This window comes from Rhagoletis zephyria, unplaced genomic scaffold, assembly GCF_001687245.7.
Source record: "Rhagoletis zephyria isolate East Lansing unplaced genomic scaffold, Rhagoletis_zephyria_1.1 Rzeph_scaffold_03139, whole genome shotgun sequence".
NCBI classification, from domain to species: Eukaryota; Metazoa; Arthropoda; class Insecta; order Diptera; family Tephritidae; genus Rhagoletis; species Rhagoletis zephyria.
This window is the reverse complement of record NW_016160223.1, coordinates 16,002-40,308: the sequence shown is the minus strand read 5'-3', so window position 1 is coordinate 40,308 and position 24,307 is coordinate 16,002. Positions and strand designations below refer to the sequence as shown.

At 34.4% G+C, this 24,307-nt stretch overlaps 2 protein-coding genes across 6 annotated transcripts; one reads left to right on the top strand and one right to left on the bottom strand.

Annotated features, from left to right (window-relative positions):
* Positions 1-2,116: 2,116 nt before the first annotated feature.
* On the top strand, positions 2,117-3,691 carry LOC108368480 (protein YIPF6). 4 transcript variants are annotated; one of them, XM_017623329.1, is made up of 7 exons: positions 2,117-2,333; positions 2,409-2,463; positions 2,650-2,723; positions 2,800-2,878; positions 2,935-3,100; positions 3,179-3,336; positions 3,399-3,691. In XM_017623329.1, exons 1-7 carry the CDS (start codon positions 2,316-2,318, stop codon positions 3,509-3,511), a joined length of 663 nt encoding a protein of 220 aa, XP_017478818.1. In that variant the 5' UTR covers positions 2,117-2,315; the 3' UTR covers positions 3,512-3,691. The 4 variants fall into 4 exon arrangements, with proteins under 4 accessions (XP_017478818.1, XP_017478819.1, XP_017478817.1 ...); XM_017623330.1 differs by having other exon boundaries at positions 2,409-2,475; positions 2,662-2,723; XM_017623328.1 differs by lacking the exon at positions 2,409-2,463 and having other exon boundaries at positions 2,595-2,723.
* Positions 3,692-7,478: 3,787 nt separating this feature from the next.
* Positions 7,479-23,356, bottom strand: Tps1 (Trehalose-6-phosphate synthase 1). 2 transcript variants are annotated; one of them, XM_017623325.1, is made up of 7 exons: positions 22,958-23,356; positions 22,544-22,759; positions 16,686-16,842; positions 9,184-10,463; positions 8,787-9,114; positions 8,060-8,353; positions 7,479-7,966 (listed from the first exon to the last, which is right to left on the bottom strand). In XM_017623325.1, exons 2-7 carry the CDS (start codon positions 22,675-22,677, stop codon positions 7,715-7,717), a joined length of 2,445 nt encoding a protein of 814 aa, XP_017478814.1. In that variant the 5' UTR covers positions 22,678-22,759; positions 22,958-23,356; the 3' UTR covers positions 7,479-7,714. The 2 variants fall into 2 exon arrangements, with proteins under 2 accessions (XP_017478814.1, XP_017478813.1); XM_017623324.1 differs by having other exon boundaries at positions 23,055-23,356.
* Positions 23,357-24,307: the final 951 nt, after the last annotated feature.

Sequence of the window (24,307 nt, the reverse complement as noted above, 5' to 3'; positions counted from 1 at the left end):
AATACCATTTTTTTTTGGGAGAAAAAATGAAAATAACAAACAATTTGAAAGTGAAAATACTCTAATAGGCGGCATACACGGTGCGTCTGTCCCCCGTACGGGACTGCAGGACTGATGAATCGATAGCTACCTAATAAACACCGTCAATTACTGACCGACACTTGCAGTGTATTTCATCGATTACTTTTACAAGGCAATGTCCTAGGCGGTAGTCACCATCGGCTCGTCGTAGTTTTTCGCCCTTGGTTCGACTCTGCACTACCACGGGTTAATAGAGTAGCTAATTACCTAGGAGTCGGTGCAGGAGCGGTTCAAAAGTAGCGATTGACTCCAGCAGTACTGGAGGGGGCTTTAACTTTTATAATAATTTAATTAAAATTGGCTTAGGGACTATGACTGTGTCCCACGGTTTTCTAGTTATGGTTGCTAAGTAAAGTGGAAACGATTAAAACTGCAAGAAAGACAAATTATATTCTTATGGGAGACAATTATGGCAGATACGAGGGTGGTTACTTAAGCATAGCACTTGTGTGAGAAAACGTCCAGAGTACGTTTAAAATGTTAAACTTTACAATTGCAATGCAAGTTTTCACATACTATTTAATTTATTTCTGTCATATTTTAACACTTAAGTAGCAACCCTCGTATCTTAATGAATTGTTTACACAACATAGAATAAAGGCTCTGACAGGAATTGGTGCAATCTTAACGTTTTTCTAAGAAACGAGCGATATGTAATATTGTTCTCGACCCAAAAAAGATTGAAAATTCATTCAATAAAGGAATTCAACAAAATTTCATATGGGTTCGGTTTCATGTGAACTAGAACTGTTTAATTGGCCCTACTAACTTTAATAAAATAAAACAAACGAAAACACATGTCATTGTGCAATAAAATAATATTGTAAAGTGATAGATACCAAATGGTCATGTATGTATGTATATAGTTCAAGTATAATAAGTGTCTTAATAGCGTTAATACCACTTAGTTATAAGAAGTACAGTGGACGTCCAGTATACGACTTCGGAATAACGAATTTTCAAGTTTAATGAATCATCGTTTCGATGTTTCTATATTACAACCGCAAAAGATTTTTATTCGATATAACGAACGACTATTTATGTTTTGAGCTGATACTTCGCATTCTTTGCAAAAGCAAGGTTTGGTTAAGTCAGCGGTAGTTTAACTGAGAGAATGTGTAGGTATGTAGTATGTTTTAACATGAAGTTACTTTTGGTATTAAAGGATTTGCAAAAAATCGCAGTTAAAAAAAGCTTTGAAAGTGTTAAAAACCAGACGCGAATTGAAGACTTTTTCTAAATAGTTATAAACGTGAATTTTGTTGTCGTTGAATTATTGACCATATATATCATTAATATGATGCTAATCGCAATGGCCGTAGAAGTGGTACAGATAAACATACAGAACAAAAATTGATTTATTAAATATTTCAGTTCTTTTGTGAGTAGTCGTGGCTATCACAAAATTCATCGTAGTACGATTTTTCTTAAACCTACACCGATCACTGAATCCGAATTGCTACGCCACAAACGGGCGTATTCAAAGCACAGCCTGCGTCCATAGCTACTCGAATTCAATGATAGCATTTTCGTGCATTTCACCAAAAATCTGACCACGATGTATTCTATGATAGCCCTGATTATTATAGCGGGAACCATTCTCCTTTAGAAGGCTAAATCTAAAGAAAAGTTCAAATGCTTTTATTCCACATACATACATACATGATATCCTTAAAGTACATTTTAAGTTTTTTAAAAAAGCTTGTTTTCTAATTTTTCAAGTTTTAACGGATTTCTTAATAGAAACACAGGGTGCACTACAAGGGTTTGTGTAGCAGCTAATCCATTACTCCCCATAGCGGTCTTGATTTCTCCATGTTGAGTTTTTACCCGATTTGACATCACTGCCAGCCTGTAGCAAATCAGCTGTTTTATTATTGCTGCTGACGTTTCTTTATTATCAAAATTTAGTTCGTGTAAATAAAAAGAATTTGCCATATTGAAGAAGATTTGAGTCAATAAAAAAAAAATAGTGTGACGATAAATACGAANAGATTTGACATCACTGCCAGCCTGTAGCAAATCAGCTGTTTTATCATTGCTGCTGACGTTTCTTTATTATCAAAATTTAGTTCGTGTAAATAAAAAGAATTTGCCATGTCGAAGAAGATTTGAGTCAATAAAAAAAAAATAGTGTGACGATAAATACGAAATAAATATTATAGAGCTATAGTGAACCCGTTCAGTTCATACGTAGTTTAGTATACAAACGTGAAAACCAGCCGCACACAGCAATGGATACCAAGTTGGATGTAAGTACTCCATAACATCAACGTACTACTACGTAAGTATGTGCCACTATTAAGGTTTAATCTTACCCCACTTAGATGTTCGAAGACAGCATTTCGTCCTCCAAACTGGAAGGCGATATGTCGATACCAGGCGCACGTAAAAATACCACNTACAAGCCGCACACAGCAATGGATACCAAGTTGGATGTAAGTACTCGATAACATCAACTTACTACTACGTAAGTATGTGCCACTATTAAGGTTTAATCTTACCCCACCTAGATGTTCGAAGACAGCATTTCGTCGTCCAAACTGGAAGGCGATATGTCGATACCAGGCGCACGTAAAAATACCACACAAATTGGCGCACCAGATTTCAATACACTCGATGAGCCTATCAAGGAGACATTCGTAAGTTATTAGGCCGAAAGCCCAATCACACATTCGTTCAAAATTACTCATAATCTTGCAACTATATCCCTTGCAGCTACGCGATGTACGCGCTGTTGGCATAAAATTCTATCATGTGCTCTATCCAAAAGAAAAATCGAGTCTGCTACGCGATTGTAAGCAGTTAACTTAGTTAATAAAACGCATAAATTATAACTTACTTCCTTTGCAGGGGATCTCTGGGGACCACTAGTGCTCTGCACATTTATGGCAACCATACTGCAAGGTTCCGCAGACAGCATGTACGACGGTGGTCCAGAATTCGCACAAGTTTTTGTTATCGTGTGGATAGGCGCAGCCATAGTTACACTTAATTCAAAGTTACTTGGTGGCAACATGTGCGTACCCAAATAATATTTACTAGACTAATGACATTATTATTAATTATCTGCACCGTTTCGCCTTTCAATTTTTAGGTCCTTTTTTCAATCTGTCTGCGTGCTGGGCTATTGCCTTACTCCAGTGGCGATAGCATTGCTGGTGTGTCGTGTTATTTTGCTTGCAACTCAAACAAAATTGGCTTTCTTCTTGCGTCTGTTAACTACTACATTGGGATTTATATGGGCCACGTACGGTAAGTGATGAAATGCAGTATTTTTTGTTTTTGATTATTTGAGAAAATGTTGTCTTTTATAGCATCTTTTATATTCCTTGGCGAAAGTCAACCGCCAAATCGTAAACCACTTGCCGTATATCCGATTTTTCTATTCTTTTTCATTGTCTCTTGGCTCGTTATATCGCATAATTAAGTAAATAGCATATTTATCTCTATATACATACTTAGTTTATTCTAAACAATTTAAAATGAATTCCAGGGGACTACAACCAATATAATTTACACTATAATTATAGTATTGTATAAAAGCATAAGATAACCATATAAATAATAATAATAAAAAATATTAAATAAATAAAAAACGTATTTAAAGAATAAATGAGTTAATTGAATGCATGTAAAAAGGAATGAATCGAATCTCGCACTTATGTATTTTATTTTAAGTTTCATTTTGATATAATTTATTTCATTTTCCTTATGTTATTTATTTTATGTATTTATATATGTATGTATATTTATCCTTATTTTATGTATTTTACATTAATTTGTTTTATACCTAGTCTCCAAAGGGGAAGTTTCTTTGATCTCATTTAAGGATTCTGACCCCGCGAAAGTTTCAGCAACCATTTTTTCCTACTGAGCAAAATAGTTGACGCTGCAGCTGGGAATTCACGATAATAGGGTACTTGTTCCGACAATTAAGAACCCAAAATATCTCGGTGTTACTTTCGACGGGGATACCTTCTGATGTGGTCTGAGTAAGGGTGCATAATATAATGCTAAGTAAGCAGTTGATCGCCTTGCTAACGACGAGAGCACACGAACATGCACTTGGTGGAAGAAGAGCCTGCGCCATAGGGTATCTTCATGGTCTGAAGGACGACATCAACAGGATTCGCCGCCCACGAAAGTCTACCACGCCCCACGGGTCTACGTACCCGGGCCGACATTAATATCTGGCTAAGAACTGCCACTCCAGCATCCTTTCCCAAAAACTCTTTGGGGAATTTGTATGCCGTAACAATAACTGGATTCGCCGCTGTACTGACAGGCAACGAACAACCCTATAACTTTGGTCCGACCCCGTCGAAACAGCAGGGATTCTTGGTCTACAGCAGAGGTTCCCAAACTTATTTTTCTCGTAGACTCCTTTCAAAACTTTAATGCTTTCGGTGCGCCCCCGGATGCTAATTTCTAACATCCTACAACCGTTTCTAGTCTTCTGAAATCGGGTTATATTCTTCTTGGTCTCCATTACTTGGGGGTCTGTCGTCATCATCGGAAGCGTTACTATGGTAAGACTGCGAAGTAGGGATCCGATGTGCTGATCTCAACCCGGCTTCTAAAGTCGCCTGCCTGTAGGCTTGGAGACAATCCTCTCTTCCTTCCCAGCCACATTCGTAGACTGCGCAGCATGGTTTTCCGCTGCTTATTCTGAAAGCAGATGGCATAAGCTTGAAAATTCTCCAAAAAGTTTCTGAGCAACGAGGCCCATCCCAGTGGTAACCCCACAATGACAACATGTGTGAGGAACAAATTTTTGGTTTATTATTCTCTCGGAGGTGGCAATTTGAACTTTAAAATGTATTTATTCAAATCACCAGCGGGCAGCAAACCAGAAACCGATTTTTTCATACTTACAGTGAAACTACGATGCAAGCTGAAATTTAGGAAAAAAGCTACTCTCATCAAATGTTTGTTTAATATTTAGAGTTGAAACTCCACTGTTGTTGTTGTTGTTGTTGTTGTTGTAGCAGTTGGGGAGTGTTGCTGGAGTGACAGTCCAGACAGGCCAAATATAAATCTGGGTCGTTCCATTTACGTAGACCCGACTGTCGTGGGAACGCTTGAAACTCCACTGCCATTGTTTGCCTGCTTTTGTTGTGTAATGTAAAATGTATAAGCTACAATGTAATGAATCTTCCCCAATTAACTTTATTCCGTTATATCGAGGTTATTCTTCAAATACAGATATTTGCAAGTCTTTTTACAAGACAATTGGGAGACAGTAGGAGAGATAGTTTGAAAGATTTTGTTTATTCTGGCACGAAAGTCTTACAAATAAAGCTCCCTTGAGAACTTTCATGGTAAAATGTGCTTTTGACAGAAAGCACTTGAGCATGTGAGATTTATATCATTTTGCTCGCGCTGCTTCAACAGTCGCAATTGAATTTTTAGAAACTTCTTTTGTTTTATATTTTTTTATTAAATTTTTTTTTTTGTAATTTTTAGATGTTATTGGTTTCAATTTCATCTAAGCTTTAGAGGCTTATTTAATATATTTTTTCATGTTTATAATTTTATTTTATTTTTAAAATTTACTGCTTTAAAACGAAAATAATAGCTTTTAATATCATTTAATTTTTAGAAACTTATTTTATTTTTATTGTTATTTTTTATTCAATTTAACTCTCCTTTTTAATTATAGTTTTATTCTTATTTGTAGATTTTATTAATTTAAAAAGAAAACAAGTATAAGTTCGTGCGAAACTGACTTTATATACCCGGCGCAGGTATCAATTATCGACGTTTCAACTTTCCCTGAACTACCTTTGCATGATAAGTAGGAATGTTTACCCGATTTCAAACGTTTCCGATAATATGCAGAGTTAGACTTAATGTCATAATTGAACCTAGTTAGGTACAAATGGATTAAGTGATTACCGAGGTACACCTTTGTAGTTATAAAGCGGGCGGTGCCACGCCCAATTCCTAAAAGTCTATAGCCGTCTTATATATTGTTAGGAGATTGTTGTAACTATTAACTTGGAGTAAATTAGCGTCCTCAGTTAATGAAATATTGGAGTTTCGTATTTCTGAAATTTACCGTTATACGGGAAGTGGGTGTAATTTTAGTCTGATCTGAATAATTTTCAACAAACTGCTTTTCCGTACCAAGGTTATTAAGTGCACCGAGTTTGGTAGAAATTGATAAATCGGTTACCGAGATACACATTTGTGGTCATAAGTAGGCGGCGCACCGCCAAAATTTTATAATATTCATCGATTTTGAGTGAATTAGCTTCAGTAACTGCTGATTAATCGCAGTTTTCTTGTTTTGTAAATTACCGTTATATGGGAAGTGGGCGTGGTTACAGTCCTATTTCGCCCATTTTCAATACCAACCTACCTTGGATAGGTATAGTGTACACGGACAGACGGACGGACGGACAGACAGACATGGCTTAATCGACTTCTCTTTTCATTCTGATCATTTATGTATACATCTGTCCATATCTATCTCGATTCGTTTTGGCTGTTACAAACAACCGTTATGCGAACAAAAACAAGTGCGCTCGGGTATAAAAATTTAGTTTCATTTATTTGTTTCTTTAATTATTTTTTGAATTTAAGTTTCTTTTAATTTTTAGATTTTATTGTTTTAAAAAGAACGATATTTTTTATTTAATCTAGTTTTTAAAAACTTTTTTTTGATATATTTCTTATTATTAATTTTTTTCTTTTTTAAGTTTAATTTTCTATAAACTTTTATTTTTTAATGTTTTAGAATGAAATATATTTTTTCCACTAAAATTTTAGAAACTTATTTTATCTAGTTTTACTCTTATTTTTTAATTAAATTTTCTTTTAATTTTGAGATTTAAAAAAAAATAAATATTTTTCATTCAATTTTTGAAAAGTCATTTTTTATTTTTTAATTTTTGGAGACAATTTTATGTATTTATGTATTTTTATGTGTATATACATTTATTGTTTTTTTTTACTACTAAGACCTTCTCAATAGCAGATCTTTCAATTAGTCTTTGACAATTACCTTAAGAAAGACTTTTGTGTTTCGAAAGACTGTGTTGAGTGCGAAGACAGTTGCTAGAATTGCGCTGCAAACTTAAATTCTTTTATTTCACGGTACTTTTTTAAACTCAATGATTGGAAACACAAACTAATGGTGCAAATCGTATTCCAATCGTGTGAATGCACAAATATTTTTCTTCATCCCAATCACGAAAAACAATTTGTTCAAATTTTTCAATAAAAATCGTGTGACTACAAAAAAAAATGGTCCAAATTTTTTTATTTTGTACAAATAGTCCAATATAAAAATTGTACAAATCTGGCCTAATTTAGTTGCTTGATGACAAAATTTGCCAATATTAAATGCATTGATTGACCTTTTTTATAATTTATACATAGATATTGTTTTTTTTTTTATTTAAAATTGCATTCACATATAAACTCTTAGCTTAAAAATACATTAAAATATACATACACATAGACATATATCCTGTAATTTAATTAACAATAATGTCTACTACATACTAAACCAAACTTATTCTGCAAAAGAATGAGAATTACTTTGCACACATCTTCTTCTTGTCGCAAGCCCATAAAAGCTAACAGATTTGAAGCCACCGGCCCTAGCGCTCTAAACCGCTTGCTACACATGCTCTACATCCAAATTGTTTTTCGATTTCGATGCTATTTCCAATGACATTTGCGTACGTACGCCATCTTCGCGCCGATTGCGATAGGTTAGCGAATTCGCGCGTGCTTTCCGGCCCATGAAATGACGTTCAACCCATTTGAGTAGTGTGTACACCGAATCGGTTGAGGGCAAACGATGATCGGCTGCAGTGCGTACGATATCCGATGAGGTAACACGGAATGTACGCGCCATACCTTTTAGCGCCTAAAGTGGGGGTGTGGAGAAGAGAGTTGGCATTTAATATGGCATTCAAATTTTGCTGGATTCGATAGAGCTTATGCCTTTTTCTTTACTTACCACCATCGCATCCTCATCCGTCAGATCATCGCCCACGTAAATGATCTTAATTCGTTCACTCCAGTCAACGCCAAACGATGTTCGTAGTATATAGATTGACGCTCGTCCTTTGTTCCATTGTACGGGTGGACGTGCTTCGAGCGCACAATGCGCTTCGGTTGCTTTAAAACCATACTTAATGATGAGGCTACGCGCCTTCTCAATCATCGCCGGACGCAGTTCGACAGGTGTTTCACGATAATGGAATGTGAGCAACGCTCCCTTATTCTCTACCCAAGCGCCATCGCGACACACCTGAAAGAGATACACATTTTAGGTTAGTAAAGGAGAAAACTCGCTAAGTGATTCCAGATATTTTAAAGGTTTCGCGAGTTTTGCGATAATTGGGCAAATAGGTCATGGACGGCTTTTGTCGTAGACCACCAGAAGATCTATGTACCTATACCTAAGTTCAAAGGCTGCCAGAAAGATCTTTACACTAAGCAGGCTTGGGTAATATTGGATGTTAGGGCTTACGACCCTGCAAAGTCTGTGGAATTTCCTCATACATATCAGGTCAGGCCAACCTTTTTATTCGCCTCCGGACTGTACACAAAATAGACAAAGTGTTACGGACTCTGCAGTGAACTACTAACCATTGCATTTTGGAAATCATGCACTCAGTCTTAGCAACCTCCTACCTCGTGCCTCAGGATTTTTATTAAGAAAATCTCGCCATAAAACTCACCGAATCCTGCAGCGCCTTCAGCAAGTGGCTGACTTTGTCCTCGTACTCGATAGGCATAGGATGCACGAATTTACTGCCGTCGGGATGTAGAATTTCCAAGCCATGATTACCCGCATAGGTAATACCCTCAATGCCAACCATGCGCTTCACATTGTCAACGTTACGTCCAGAGATAACGGCGACATAAACATCGGAATGATTAGAAAGCTTGAATAGCACATTCTTAATTTCGGGTGACAGCGTGGCGAGATCAGGATGCGGTGCAATGGGTGCAAGCGTACCATCGTAGTCCAACAGCAATGCCAATTTGTGATTATAGCCGATGTATCTGTAAGCAAGTGAATAAACAAAAAAAGTCATATGTGAAGATCTTTAGCCTACCACACAGCAAACTTACTTTAACAAATAGTCATCGAAGTCGTCCACCGTAACTGGCTGCATAATTGTCGTACCCACATCATCTACGTCCAGCGTGCCCATAGCTTTCAAGAACGAACGCATCCAATGGCTAACATCACATTCCGACTCGCGTCTACGCAATCGGCTCATTCGCAATATGCGTTCGTCTTCGGGCATTGTGAGCGCACGGTGTATGACCTCAGCCGCTGCGTGTACCTCATAAGGATTGCATAGCAATGCTTCGTGCATCATTTCACCAGCACCGGCGAAAGGTGAAATAACTAATACGCCAGGACTCTCGTTGATCTGACATGCCACAAATTCCTTGGCCACCAAATTCATGCCATCACGCAGCGGTGTCACGAGACATACGGCAGCATCGCGATACAACGCAGCCAAATCATCCTGTGCCACATAGTCATAAATGTAGCGTATGGGCGCCCAGTTGGCTGTGGTGAAGCGACCATTAATGCGCCCAATCAACTGATCCACCTCTTCCTTCAGCTCTCTGTACTCCTTGACATCTGTGCGCGAAGGCACAGAAATCTGCAGCAGACTGACCTTCTCCTTATGCTGTGGATACTTCTCTAGCAGCGCTTCGAATGCCATCAACCGATGCACCAAACCTTTGGTGTAGTCCAGCCTATCGACACCCAAAATGACCTGCTGTTTATCGCTCTTTAGCACTTTACCTGCAGTCTTTGCCAAGCTGACAAAACGATCGTATGGAATGCCAATGGGTAGTGGACGTACCCGCACAGTGCGTCCACCATGTTCCACCAACAGATTGTTGCGATCGACACGACAACCCAAATTGCGTTGACAACAATCGACGAAATTCAGACAGTAGTCTTGTATGTGGAAACCCACCATATCACAGCCCAACATACCCTGGAGAATTTCATCGGCCCAGGGGAATAAACGGAAAATATCCCATGGTGGGAAGGGTATATGCAAGAAGAATGCGAGCCGACATGGCAGCTGTTTCTCCTCGGCTTTCTCGCGTACCCAATTGGCGGCAAGCATTAAATGATAATCGTGAATCCAAACAATTGGCGGCGTATTGTTATCCAATGCTTTGTTTTGTTCCAAACACTTCTCCAACGCCTCAATGGTACGTGCGGCAAAGTGTTTATTCACCGTTACATAGTCGTGCCAGTGCTCGGCGCCGAAGGTGGCGCGTCCGGGCATGGAGTGAAAGAGGGGCCAGAAGATCTTATTGCAGCAACCATTGTAGTAGCTGTCGAAAATAGCGGGGTTTATATTGACGGAAACGACCTGCGAGCAAATGGCAAAAGGAAAAGATGATAAGTACGTAATTACGTAGAGCGAATGTGATGAGGGATTGAAGAGAAGGTAAAGGTAGTAAAATTAAATTATGAAAATAAAGTACAGCAAATTTAAATGCTAAGAAAAAAATTAAAAATTTATTAATTTAACAAAACAATAAAGAACGTAATTACAATGAAGTAAAATAAAAAATTATATCAAAATAAATAGCATAAATTAAATAAAAAGTTGACTAATTTAAATTAAAAAAGAAACAAAAATATAATGTAAAACAATAACCGAAATAAAATAAGTTCAATTACAAAAAAAATTAAATAATTGAAATCAAAATAAATGCAAAAACTAAATTAAAAACAAATAACTCAAACAAAAACAGGGTAATTAAATTGAAAAAATTAGAAACAATATAATATAAAATTAAATTGAATGAAGAATAAATTAAATAAAATGGATTAATTCAGATAAAAAAATTGCCTAAATTAAAGCAAAAATGAGATTCAGAAAAATAACTAATTTAAAATAAAATACATATGTAATTTAAACCAAACCAAATAATATAAAATTAAGCAAAATAGAATGAGAGAAAGAATAACAAAAAAATATAAAAAATTGATTTTAAATTAAATAATTTAAATTAAAAAAAAACTATATAATAGAAAATAAATTTAAATCAAACAAAAAATAAAATAAAATTGAACAATTCAAATAAAAATGAACTCTTAAATAAAAATTGTAATAATAAATGTAAAATAAAATGAACTAAAAAAATTTAAATTAAAAATAGTATTAAATCAAGAGATAAAAATAAGTTAACATAATAAAATAAAAAACTTAATTAATAAATATATAGTTTAGATAAGCAATAAGAAAAGGAAATCAGAAAACTTACAAGTAAATAAATAAATTCAAATAACATATTTGAAATTAAAAAGTTAGATGAACTAAATAACTTACAAAACATACAAAAAGAAAAAATAATATAATAATAAATTAAATTACAACAATAAAAATGGTATATGAAATAGAAAAGGAAAAAGTAAGTTAAATAAAAATATAATAATATAAAATAAAATAAAATAAAATAACTCAAAATAATAACAAATTAAAATGAAATAGAACAATTCAATTAAAAAATAAATAAAATATAATAATTCTAAATTAAATAAAGTAACAATAAAAATAATCAAATGGAAAGAATGAAAAGAAATAAAACAAAAAAATTAAATACAATAAAATAATTTTAATCAATAAGTAAATCAAAATATAAAAATATAAAAAAATGTTATCTAAGTTAAATGAAAAAAGAAATAAAAAAAATATATGAAACTAAAGTTTAATTTTTAAAAATTTAATAAAATCAAATAAAACAAAGAAATATTAAATAAGACAAAAAAGATATAATTTAAAAATTTAAATGAAATGCAAATGTATAAATATAAAATTACGTAAAATTTAATATAAATCTTAATAAAAAAATCAAAAAAAAAAATTACATAGTAAAAAAAATTTTTTTAGCTTTACTTTAAGCTAAGCTTTACTAAACTGAAATAAAATAAAATAAATTAAAATAAAAAAATTAAGTAAAATAAAAATTAACAAACAAAATTAAAAAAATAAAAATTAATTAATTAACATAAAATGAAATGAATCAATAGAATTTCATCGACTCCTCCATATTCTTGACATCAAAGATAGCGTCAGGCACAAGCCTCAATTTAATNGGAAAAGATGGTAAGTACGTAATTACGTAGAGCGAAAGTGATGAGGGATTGAAGAGGAGGTAAAGGCAGTGAAATTAAATTATGAAAATAAATAACAGTAAATTTAAATGTTAAGAAAAAAATTAAAAATTTAATAATTTAACAAAATAATAAAGAACGTGAAATAATATAGAATTAATTAGAATGAAGTAAAATCAAAAAATTATATGAAAATAAATAGCATAAATTTAATAAAAAGTTGACTAGTTTGAATTAAAAAAGAAGCAAAAATATAATGTAAAACAATAACCGAAACAAAATAAGTTCAATTACAAAAAAAAAATAAAATGAAATAATATGAAATCAGAATAAATGCAAACACTAAATTAAGAACAAATAACTCAAACAAAAACAGGGTAATTAAATTGAAAAAATTAGAAACAATATAATATAAAATTAAATTAAATGAAGAAGAAATTAAATAAAATGGATTAATTCAGATAAAAAAATTGCCTAAATTAAAGTAAAAATGAGATTCAGAAAAATAACTAATTTAAAATAAAATACATATGTAATTTAAACCAAACCAAATAATATAAAATTAAACAAAATAGAATGAGAGAAAGAATAACAAAAAAAGTTAAAAATTTAATTTAAATTAAATAATTTAAATTAAAAAAAACTATATAATAGAAAATAAATAAAAATTAAACAAAAAATAAAATAAAATTGAACAATTCAAATAAAAATGATTTCTTAAATAAAAATTGTAATAATAAATGTAAAATAAAATGAACTAAAAAAATTTTAAGTAAAAATATTATTAAATCAAAAGATAAACATAAGTCAACATAAGAAAAAAAAACTTAATTAGTAAATATATAGTTTACATAAGAAATAAGAAAAGGAAATCAAAAAACTTATAAGTAAATAAATAAATTCAAATAACATATTTCAAATTAAAAAATTAGATGAACTAAATAACTTACAAAAAATACTAAAATAAAAAATAATATAATAATAAATTAAATTACAACAAGTTAAATAAAAATATAAAATAAAATAAAATAAAATAACTCAAAATAATAAGAAATTAAAATGAAATAGAACAGTTTAATTAAAAAATAAATTAACTAAATTTAATTAAAAAATAAATAAAATATAATAATTCTAAATTAAATAAAGTAACAATAAAAATAATCAAATGGAAAAGAATGAAAAAAATAAAACAAAAAAAATTAAATACAATAAAATAATTTTAATCAATAAGTAAATCAAAATATAAAAAAGTGTTATCTAAGTTAAATGAAAAAGAAATAAAAAAAATAAATGAAAGTAAAGTTTAATTTTTAAAAATTTAATAAAATCAAATAAAACAAAGAAATATTAAATAAGACAAAAAAGATATAATTTAAAAATTTAAATGAAATACAAATGTATAAATATAAAATTACGTAAAATTTAATATAAATCTTAATAAAAGAATAAAAAAAATATAATTACATAGTAAAAAAAAATTTTTTAATTAAAGTAAACTAAACTAAAATAAAATAAAATAAAAAAGATTAAGTAAAACAAAAATTAACAAAAAAAAAATAATTAACTAATTAACATAAAATGAAATGAATCAATAGAATTTCATCGACTCTTCCATATTCTTGACATCAAAGATAGCGTCAGGCACAAGCCTCAATTTAATAGCTCAAACGTATTATAAAAAAATAAAAATCCATAATTGAACTCACTAAATACATTTTTTTTTNAATTTCATCGACTCTTCCATATTCTTGACATCAAAGATAGCGTCAGGCACAAGCCTCAATTTAATAGCTCAAACGTATTATAAAAAAATAAAAATCCATAATTGAACTCACTAAATACATTTTTTTTTTCTCAATAATCTGCGACCCCACGTCATTGGACTTTGTTCTATTGACAATTCCTTATCTTCTTCAAGCGTACTTACATATGTATGTATGTATGTATGTATGTAAGTGAATGCATATTGACGACCGCAGGCAAGTACCTAGAGCAATTTTAGATTAAGCAATTTGGTAATAAACTTTTGGGAATGTCTTCCTTTTATACTTAAAAAAAAAAAACAAGCAATAATTCGAGAGAACATTCGAGGACTCTCCCCTCCCTTTTGAACAAAAAAATCTTAGCTAAAATTGTGCCATGATCTGCTATTATCGCCTTCGTCCCTTAGAAGCCTACTTAAGTATATTCCTTGCTGTTAGTCTTTAGGGAGTTGAAAATTTCGTTGAGTTGAGTGATTGCTTATGTGGAGGACCCAGTACTTATTATTCCAGTGAAAGAACTCGAACTGAACTTCTTCAAATATACTTGCGATTGGGTGAAAGGTGGTGCTTTAACTGGAATAAGTAGGGTACTTCAGACCACCTCTACTAATGTGCCCATTAATATAGCATTGTAGACAGAGTGATATCTGCTCGGTAAATTTATTTGCGGATGTATACAAGTTGGATGGAAGGCTAAGTGTACGTATCTTCTGCGGGAAAGCCTCCATCAATCTCAAATAACTATAAGCTAGAAAATCAATACTGTGTTTCGGCCCGAGCGGAATACTTTGCTATGAAGCTTATGTGGGTTGCAGGCCTTAGCGACATTGCAAGACCGATGAATTGGCAAGACAGGACACTCTTCAGCAGTTGCTTCCCGGTAAAGAGGAAGTTTCGATATTTAGTCTGCTGCTGGAAAGATGGGTGTCTATTCAACTCATCGAGCGCTAGGTAAAAACCTCAGCTCAGGAAGTGCGTGCCAAAATGTTTCCATCTTAGCCTTAGCAAGGCTAAGACCCATCTAATAGCAAGTGCTGAGAAGACTCCACCTCACCACCTTCTCTTGATAGCTGATATAAATGGATAAGGTGAGATTTCTAACCTTTCCACGTGAATACCAATTGCACAATGGCCTGACAGAAACCACACCAATAGCTATAGCTTTTTGCTTTACAACCTCTCGGTCCACCCCAAGCCAGAAGGATATTTCAAACGCGCATCTCCTACATGAGGCTCAACCGTTAAACGCAGGAGGACAGAGGTGTTTTTAGCTGGTCTGTGCCGGGTGATAATGTTTCAATATGGCTTTTCCTTGCCAAGTTTCAGCCACGCAGTTTACCCGCAATGTCACTGTGGACCAGCACCCAACTAAGCCTGATTAGGAGGAACTCCCACGTGGTTGATAGCGAGGTCAGGCGTTCCCTTACCATCCAACAAAAAGTTCAGTGCTACCTTCTTTCAGTAATCCCGCCTGTCCAGTTCTCTCTTGAGGCAATGTAGGGAGAGAAGAAGCTACTGGGTGCCATTTCGGAAGCGCAGTAATTTGTCCGTTCAGGGACGAAATCAATAACCTCCAGAACGGCAGACTTCCATGGTTCAGCATGACGATAAGCGCCTGTGTATTTGTGATTCTTTACGCCCCACTAAAGCCGATTAGGTTAATCCATACAAAGGATGCATAAAAGAAGATAGGCTTAACTATAGTTTCAACTCGAGTGGAATACCAAGTCCCTGAGATTCTCGTCCTGTTTACAGGAATGTTTAAAGACCTCACCCTACTCGATTCGCGATAACGGATCACGGATCCTCAAAGTGCCTCAAAACCGATTTGTTCGCTTAGATAAAATATTTGAAAGGTCAAATGAAATTCTACTTTTATATAAATCTTGATATGTTTTTAAGATTTCGTTCAAATAGCTACAGTGTTTTTCGCTCAATAAACCACNAGGCTTTACAAGCTTCCGGTCCACCCCAAGCCAGAAGAATATTTCAAACGCGCATGTCCTACATGTGGCTCAACCGTCCAAGAGTTGACCGCAGGAGGACAGCGGTGTCTTTAGCTAGTCTGTGCCGGGTGATAACGTTTCAAGATGGCTTTTCCTTGCCAAGTCATCAGCCACGCAGTTTACCCGCAATGCCACTGTGGACCAGCACCCAACTAAGCCTGATTAGGAGGAACTCCCACGTGGTTGATAGCGCAGTCAGGCCTTCCCTTACCATCCAAGAAAAAGTTCAGTGCTACCTTTTTTCAGTAATCCCGCCCGGCCAGTTCTCTCTTGAGGCAATGTAGGTAGAGCAGAAGCTACTTCGTGCCACGGCAGCCTTCATGGTTCAGCATGACAATAAGCGCCTGTGTATTCGTGATTCTTTGCGCCCCACTAAAGCCGATTAGGTTAATCCATACAAAGGCTGCGTAAAAGAAGATAGGCTTAACTATAGTTTCAAGTCGACCGGAATTCCAAATCCCTGAGGTTCTCGTCCTTTTTACAGGAATGTTTAAAGACCTCACCCTACTCGATTCGTGATCATTTTTGTCTGTGCTTATAGCAATATAACTCACGGATCCTCAAAGTGCCTCAAAATCGATTTGTTCGCTTAGATAAAATATTTGAAAGGTCAAATGAAATTCTATTTTTACATAAACCTTGATTTGGTTTTAAGATTTCGTTCAAATAGCTACAGTGTTTTTCGCTCAATAAACCACTTACCTGATCGGACTTCAAGCCCGCTGTAGGTGTTTGATCAGTTGGATTCGATTCAGGTATGGGCTCATTCGCATCAGCAAGATGTATGCCTGGCCAGCCGACCCACAAGCCTTTACCTTTAATCACTACCGGACAGACAGCAGTTACAAGTCCACCAGCGCTAGAGATAAGAGAAAAAAAAACGAGGAAAACAAACAAATTAATATGCATTGAATATTTGTAATAAACAAATTAAAATATATGTACATATGTATGTATATATGTATGTAATAAAGTACATAAATGCAGAATAACAAATTTTAATCAGTGATTACACTATGTATGCNTGAGGAAAACAAACAAATTAATATGCATTGAATATTTGTAATAAACAAATTAAAATATATGTAAATATGTACTAAAGTACATACATAAATACATTACAGTTTTTCATACATAAATGCAGAATAACAAATTTTAATCAGTGATTACACTATGTATGCTTGTATATATGTATGTACAGACTAGACAGGATAATACATACATATGTATGTAAGAGACACGGTGTAGGAAAGAACGGCGCCATCAATTTCTTATGCTTATTTGTGTTTATATGTATGAATAAATTTAAGTTCATATAAACAAGAGTATGTACATACATATATACCTACTTAGGCACCTTAATATAAACATGGCGAACACATAAATACATATCCATACATGTGCATCTAAATGTGAACCACTGCTGATAACACTAATACTGGTACCGGTGTTGGCACCACGGTCCAGCCTCTAGCCAATCCTTATATATCACCAAAGATCACGAGCTCTTAGTTCAACGTAATCGCTTTTGAGTCTAACAATAGAAAGGCCAAAATAAAATAAAAGAAAAAATAGTTGTAAGGCAAAAAAAAAAAAACAAAAAAGATGGACAGCACGGGTACAGCTCGGTATCTGCTGATTGAGTTGGGCGTCAATGGGTCCTTGNTATACATACATGCATACATAAATACAATATAACATATAAATGGCCATTAATAAACTGTAGCTGGTGTCTTAAATATTTTTGTTATTGAGTTGCTGTTGCTGTTAATAATTGAGCTTATTGGCATAGATCTGCAAATCCAAAAAAGACAACCCACCAGAAATAGTCAGGCGCGGTCTAATCGCACGGTATTTGTGGTCGTTTTATATCACCTCTGCGAGAAATAACACGATCCATCAAATCGCTCAAGCCAACAAACAACAAAAAAAAAAATAGGATTTCGATATCTTTTAAGTAAATTCCTTACTCTAACATTTAGGTGGCAACCCTATTCCGAAATACGCTGCAATGAATGGTACATATCTTGAGCGTATATGTACTGCATATACATAAAAAAATGTTGATTGAATTTAACAAAATAAAAATTTGTATTATATAGAAGCGTGGCAACCCTGATGGCAAATATTTTCTGTCCAAAGTTCTCAACAACACCATTCATTTGATATCCATATTGCGATGTTTTAGATAAATCGTGTAGTATCGAAAACAAGTGGCAACCTTACACCACTATTCTAAGGGATACCATTTTGTATATAGGGAAAGCATTGCTTAAGGACCTTCTCTTGGTACCCATGAATACTAATATTTTACCTTTTTTATATATTATATTATATTTTATTAATTATTTAATTTACTAGCAGTTTTTCAAGGTTTTCGGCGCTTATGCCGACTTATAGCAAGATAGAGCTTTGAAAGCCTAAAAAAAGCGCTGAACTACTGAAAAACTTGGTGCTGCGGCTGTAGCTTTAGAAGTTGATTGTTTTTATTTCAATATACGGGTTATTCCATGAAAATTTCACAGTTTTTAAAATTTAAGTGAAATAAATTTTATTCGAAAGCTTTTTAACTCCAACATTTTCTCATCGTGTCATCAGTGCCATGAACTACGCAGGCAGGAGCTTCACAGTGCCTGTGGTGGCAGCCAAGAAGCTTCAAAGCATTGGTCAGCCTTCTAACCACCGTCAGAAACTGGGTGAATATCTCGCTTGGGCACCCAGATTAAACGAAACACGAAATCATTATAATTGAGGGTGTGCAGTCGCAGTGCTGTTTTTCGCACGCATTTCTTATGTTAGGCCTGTCCATTCTGACAAATTTCTATGAGTTGTGTGGTCCGTGCGGCTTACTAAGTTACCAGCGTATAGTTAGTAGTAAAACGGAATGACACGTGAAACTTTTTTACTTTCAATATGCTTTCGATTCTCCAATGCAGTGATGTCCAGCTCATAGCGTATTATTTGAGCTTGCTGGCTGATTTAAACAAATTTCACAGAACTGATTGTACCAAATCAATGAGTCTCGGCTTGCCGTGACTCATATACTTGTGTACTCCTTTTTTCCGTTTCAGCTAAAAACTTGGGGCTGTCACCGCATCTCTTTTACGGTATGTACACCACAGTCATCACAGTTAAAAACAACAATCAAAGAATAATTGGAAGAGAGTACAGAGATTCCTGATCTTTTACTTGGAGCCAACACGAGTATTCGTAATAGGTGCAGCTGCAAACGGGTCCTTAACTGAGGGAATTAAAATTGTGGCAGCAGACCAACTACGGGCCCGCAGAAGTTTTAAAGACAATAAATAGTGAACGATGTAACGGATTCAAGACCGACTTAGACGTCGAAACTGACTAGCTCACGTCATCCTGGGATTTTAATCCCAAGATTCCCATATATTTTCCAACCAGGAACAATTGGGAAAGGGGTATACCTTCGGTAAATGATGATATTTCCTCTACACCGATGGCTCAAAGAAGGAAAAAGTAGTCGACTCGTCTCATACGGGATAGTGATCCTCTGTCAGGGAACGTCACATATTTCGTTGACAGCCAGGCGACATTGAAAACATTAGACTCGAGGGTGGTAAAGTCGAAAGCAGTTCGGAAATGTCATGCAACGCTGGCTTCACTGAGTCACGTCTAAGCCTTTCTCTCCTGGGTTCCTCGAAATAGCAATATAGAAGGGAAGGAAATAGCCGATGAGATGGCTAAACACGGCTCGGAAATGCAAATTAGCGAAGCAAATGTCTCCCTACTGCCACCGATTTCTTTTCTGATTGATGAATATACCACAGCCATAACTAATGACCTATGGATCAATCGGGACGACTGTTAGATCTAAATATCCTTGTGGCCGATCTGCAGTAAGGGAACTTGCCGGTGTCATCAAAGGACGCTGTGCTATAGCCCCAGTTCTCCATCGGTGGCGTGTTCCAACAAGCTCCTTCTGCAAAAGTTGTCGGGATGCGGATTAAGAGGAATCCACATACCACTTCTTATATCAATGCCCAGCTCTGCAGACAAGGCGTTTCAAGCATTTGGGATCATGCTTTTTCAATAGCTGGGGGGAAATAACAGAGCTGAAAATATCGAACATCCACGGCTTCACCCGTGATAGTAACTGGTTTGACAGACTTTATACTGACCGTATGGATTAACCTCGGTTAGAAGGAGGTGCCGGCTGGCATTCACAGAAAACATTCACAATGGACAAATCTGCCCAGTTCAAATTTTATTTTGCACCTGGCACGTTTACTCTGATTTTTAATTTTATTTGACATCAGTAATTAGTGTTCAATGACTCCAGTTTGCAGTGACATATGGGCTGGACATAACGGTGCGTCTCCACAGGCAAAAGTTGTTATCTTGTCAATGTTATCGGTGAATATTTTACTATGCGGTCTCTATATTGCTCTGGGAAGTAATAATTATCAGAGTTTTTATCTTGATAAATATTGCCGGTGATTTGGTGATTTGACAGCTGCATTTTCCTTTGCGCGAAAACTTCGTGGCGGCAACATAATTGATATTTTAATAAAAAAGCAAAAATTTTTCTGTTTTTTGTAGCCATTTGAATCTTACAATTTATTACACTAAAATTGCATGGGTACAAAACCGAATTCGCAACATTTTCCTGTAAATATTATTAACTTATTCACTGCAGGTCATTAGGATAGCGCTTTCTTTTGTTTACTTGTTTTTTTTTTTGTATAAAATTGGTATATCGGATTTAAATGGTTTTTATTTATAATATGCTTTAGTTTAAAAAAAAAAAATTATTAATACAATTAAAATTATCTTTTAAATAAACAAAAGGAAAGCTGTAGATACTAAGAACCAATAGAGTGCGCTATTCAAATGACGAAGAGTGTATCTAGCAACCAAAGTTATAGCTGGAGAGCAATAAATTTTATCCTATGGGGATGTCCAATTACAATGTGCCATCTTACAAGCAAACAAAAAAGTTCTCAGCCTAAAGTATTTTATAAGGCAATTTCGAAAAAAAAAAATTGCCGAGCCTCTTACATTTTTCGGTGAAACCTACATACATACATACGGCAATAAATTTTTTGAAATAAATTTGTTTGGAACAATCAAAATATTTACAAAACGTTTATTTTTTTATGAGGCTTATGGCTCTATTCTGTATCAGTGACAAATTCTTGTCACAGTTTTTTGTACGGAAAAATAAATGAACAATTTTAAATTTGTCAGTAAAAAAAATTTGGTCACCGATACAGAATTGAGCTATTAATTTAGTAATAAATATACGTTAGGGTGGTACTTTTGAGTAATAAACACCGAGTTCTTGTGTAAGGGTAAGTTTTAGAACGGGGTACTTGAGGTCAATGAACTTTGGAACAAACAAATTTTCTCCTCGACACAAAAACATCGATATAAGAAAATTGTTAAAAAGCGTAACATATCTGGAACTAATAAATCTATAGCACACCTATTTTTATGCACAAATGTGACAATCTTAAAGTTACATCAATATCTGCGACATACTTTCGCCCCACTTTGCACCAGGGCCACTTCAAAAAACGGTGCGGTTGGGTTCAGTGGTTTGATCCACTTAGAAAAAGGTTGTACCTACTCCCAAACCGCGGTTCGGTTCGGTTCAAATGGTACAAGTTGTTTTTTTTTGTAATGATAAAGGGTGCAAATAACGGTGCATTCCAAAACGTCAAAATACAAAGCATCAGCCTTTTTTTATTTCTAAACCTCAGTAAATTGTAATGCCAAATGTGCGCACCCACGTTTGGATGCTAGTTTTCAACTCGGTTGCGCAAGTTAGACTTTTCCTGCTAGTGCGGTTTAGAAATAAAGGAGACTGATGCTTTGTATTTTGACGTTTCGGAATGCATCCTAACACAAATCTATGTATGTATATTAAAATAAAGGTTTTGTTATTGAGATTAAATTCAAGTAACCACATTTATGCTGGTGTGAAAATAAATAGGGACGCTAAAGTTTAACAATTTTGGCTATATTTTTTTTTTTGTTTATTTAAGGCTTACTTTTTTAAATATAGTTTGTCGTCTAATAAAAACTGATTAAATTCAAGATGAAAACTTTGTGCAAAAGTTATGTAGATTCTTCAAAGTTTCATCTAATTTTCAAACTTTTTAATAACAAGTTCCAGAAAAAAATTTTAAGTTTTAACTTGATTTTTAACAATTTTTTCCATATGCATTTTCTTCCACATAAAAAGATTTCAAGCATTTTTTTATATGGTTGAAATTGTAACTCACAGAGATGTCATTAAACTCAAAAATCTTTGCAGTTTTACCATAGGGTTGCATTTTTAGACAAAGTTGTATATTACGAAACTTGCAAAATGCTTTACTTCTTGGAGTGGTTTTCGGTTCGGTTTTGGCATTTTTCAAAATAAAAAAGGTTCGAAGCCCGAAAAACAGCGACGGTTCGTTTTAAAACCGGTTTGCAGCCCTGCTTTGCACCTAAAAACTTATCAGCTGGCTAAAAAATTTCAACTGACCTCGAACTTATTTAAATACATACATACATTCTTTATTTTAACTATGAATTAAACTTACCTGGCTTTACGTTCCAATTCGTCAGTTTTTGCATTACGACTCAAAACGAATGGTAGACGATTCGAAACCACAATCAAACTGGCCTTTGTCACAGGCTCGGATGAGTTCGTAATCACAATTTCTGTTTCGACCATTGTCTTGTCGTCGCTGGTTGTGCTGGGGCTGGTGGTGATAGTGTTGCAGCTCGTCGTATATGCCAAAAAGTTTAAAATTGGACTATAAACACACAAATGGTGTCAGTACTTTAGTTAACAAAACTAGGTGTACGAAGACTTAAAAACTTCTTTTTTTTTTGTATTTTAAATAAAAACGTAAACCGTTAATCTAAACCATTTAAATACTTTTGGCTCTTTTGACGCTTTTTTTTCGCAAGAGTTTCTTTAGCACATAAGTTAACAAAAAAATAAAGGTCACTTAATTATTTGAAAATTATGTCAAAAAACGTAATTTCGCTTCTGTGTTTTTTTTTTTTTTTTTGTTTGTTTACGTGGACTTTGAAAATGTCACAAACCCCATTTAAAAAATGTTTGCGCTCTTGCTTTACTACTAGGCATATATGTATGTATGTATGTAGGTATGTAAAATATTTTGATACTAATCGGGAATGTTTCTTCTTTGTTCCTAAAAAAAAAAACAACTGTGGTGCTGTTGGGTCCAAAGCGTTGCTGTTGTTTTACGATGATCAACGACGAACGTTACGAACAGTGGGAAGTTCAACAACGAACTGAAGTAAATCACGTTCAGGATACGGCTTGTAAACCAAGCTCGACGCTTTAAAGCGATCACAATTTCACTCGCTAGATGCGACTCGACACTACCCGTCTCGTCTCAGGCAGCGATCCGCGGCGAGAGGTGATTTGACTTGTCTTTATTCGACTTCGACTACAAATAATGCGGTGTTTTTTTTTTTTTTTTAAGTAGATAAGGTGCCTTGTTTGCAATTTATTTTTGTGATATGTTTGTACTATGTACTATATAGTATACTATGCTAGTTATAGCGCCAAGTTTTTTTTGTCGCTTTTTGTTTTTGTTCTTTCGTTTTTGTTTTTTTTTTTGCCTACAATCGCGATCGTAATCAATCAACAAATGCGATGTGCGCGCTCTGGATTACAGCCACTTGTACTACTCTGCGTGACAATGATTTTCCGTAGACCGACCCTATATATAAGAATCTAATGGTTGTTAGGTAGAGCGCAGAGTAAATTTTTAAGTTTCTATGTATGCATGTTTAGAGTTCATTTGTGTAGACGTTTGTATGTACATATTGTTGTTTTGTTTGCAAATGCACTGCCTTTTCAGTGTTGCCAGGTGATCCATATTCAAAAATGTATGTATGTATTAACCTTTTATTATGTACATACATATGTATGCAAGGATATACCATCTATCAAGAAAGTACGCGGTATTGTTCAAATGTAATTAAAATATTAAGATTAATTTAAATTTAGAGTAGGTTAGGTTAGGAAGACACGCTTACGAATGACTCGTTTTTCCACTCGGAGGCAGACTTGCCCATTGTGAATACATACCCTCTATAAGTGCCAAGAGGAGGCACAGCCTTCTAACTAGATTTATTGCCTAATGTCAGTATTGTGTCACTTAAACCATTTACTATCTCGGTTGAAGCTCTGGAACTGCGATATTTTCGTTCCGCTAACTCTCCCAAACTGTGTAGAAAAGTGTCATCCCAAATGCCTGAGATGCCTTTTCTGGAGAGCTGTTGGCCATTACATCGGAAGTGGTAAATCGATTCCACTTTTTCCT

Bases quoted from the DNA above. Each gene is read 5' to 3' on its own strand.
- LOC108368480 (XM_017623328.1), top strand. The intron at 2,879-2,934 runs GTAAGCAGTTAA...CTTCCTTTGCAG, and splicing joins ATCGAGTCTGCTACGCGATT to GGGATCTCTGGGGACCACTA. The intron at 3,101-3,178 runs GTGCGTACCCAA...TTCAATTTTTAG, and splicing joins AAGTTACTTGGTGGCAACAT to GTCCTTTTTTCAATCTGTCT.
- Tps1 (XM_017623324.1), bottom strand. The intron at 16,843-22,543 runs GTAAGTTTAATT...TCTTATCTCTAG, and splicing joins GAATTGGAACGTAAAGCCAG to CGCTGGTGGACTTGTAACTG. The intron at 9,115-9,183 runs GTAAGTTTGCTG...ACTTGCTTACAG, and splicing joins TTCGATGACTATTTGTTAAA to ATACATCGGCTATAATCACA.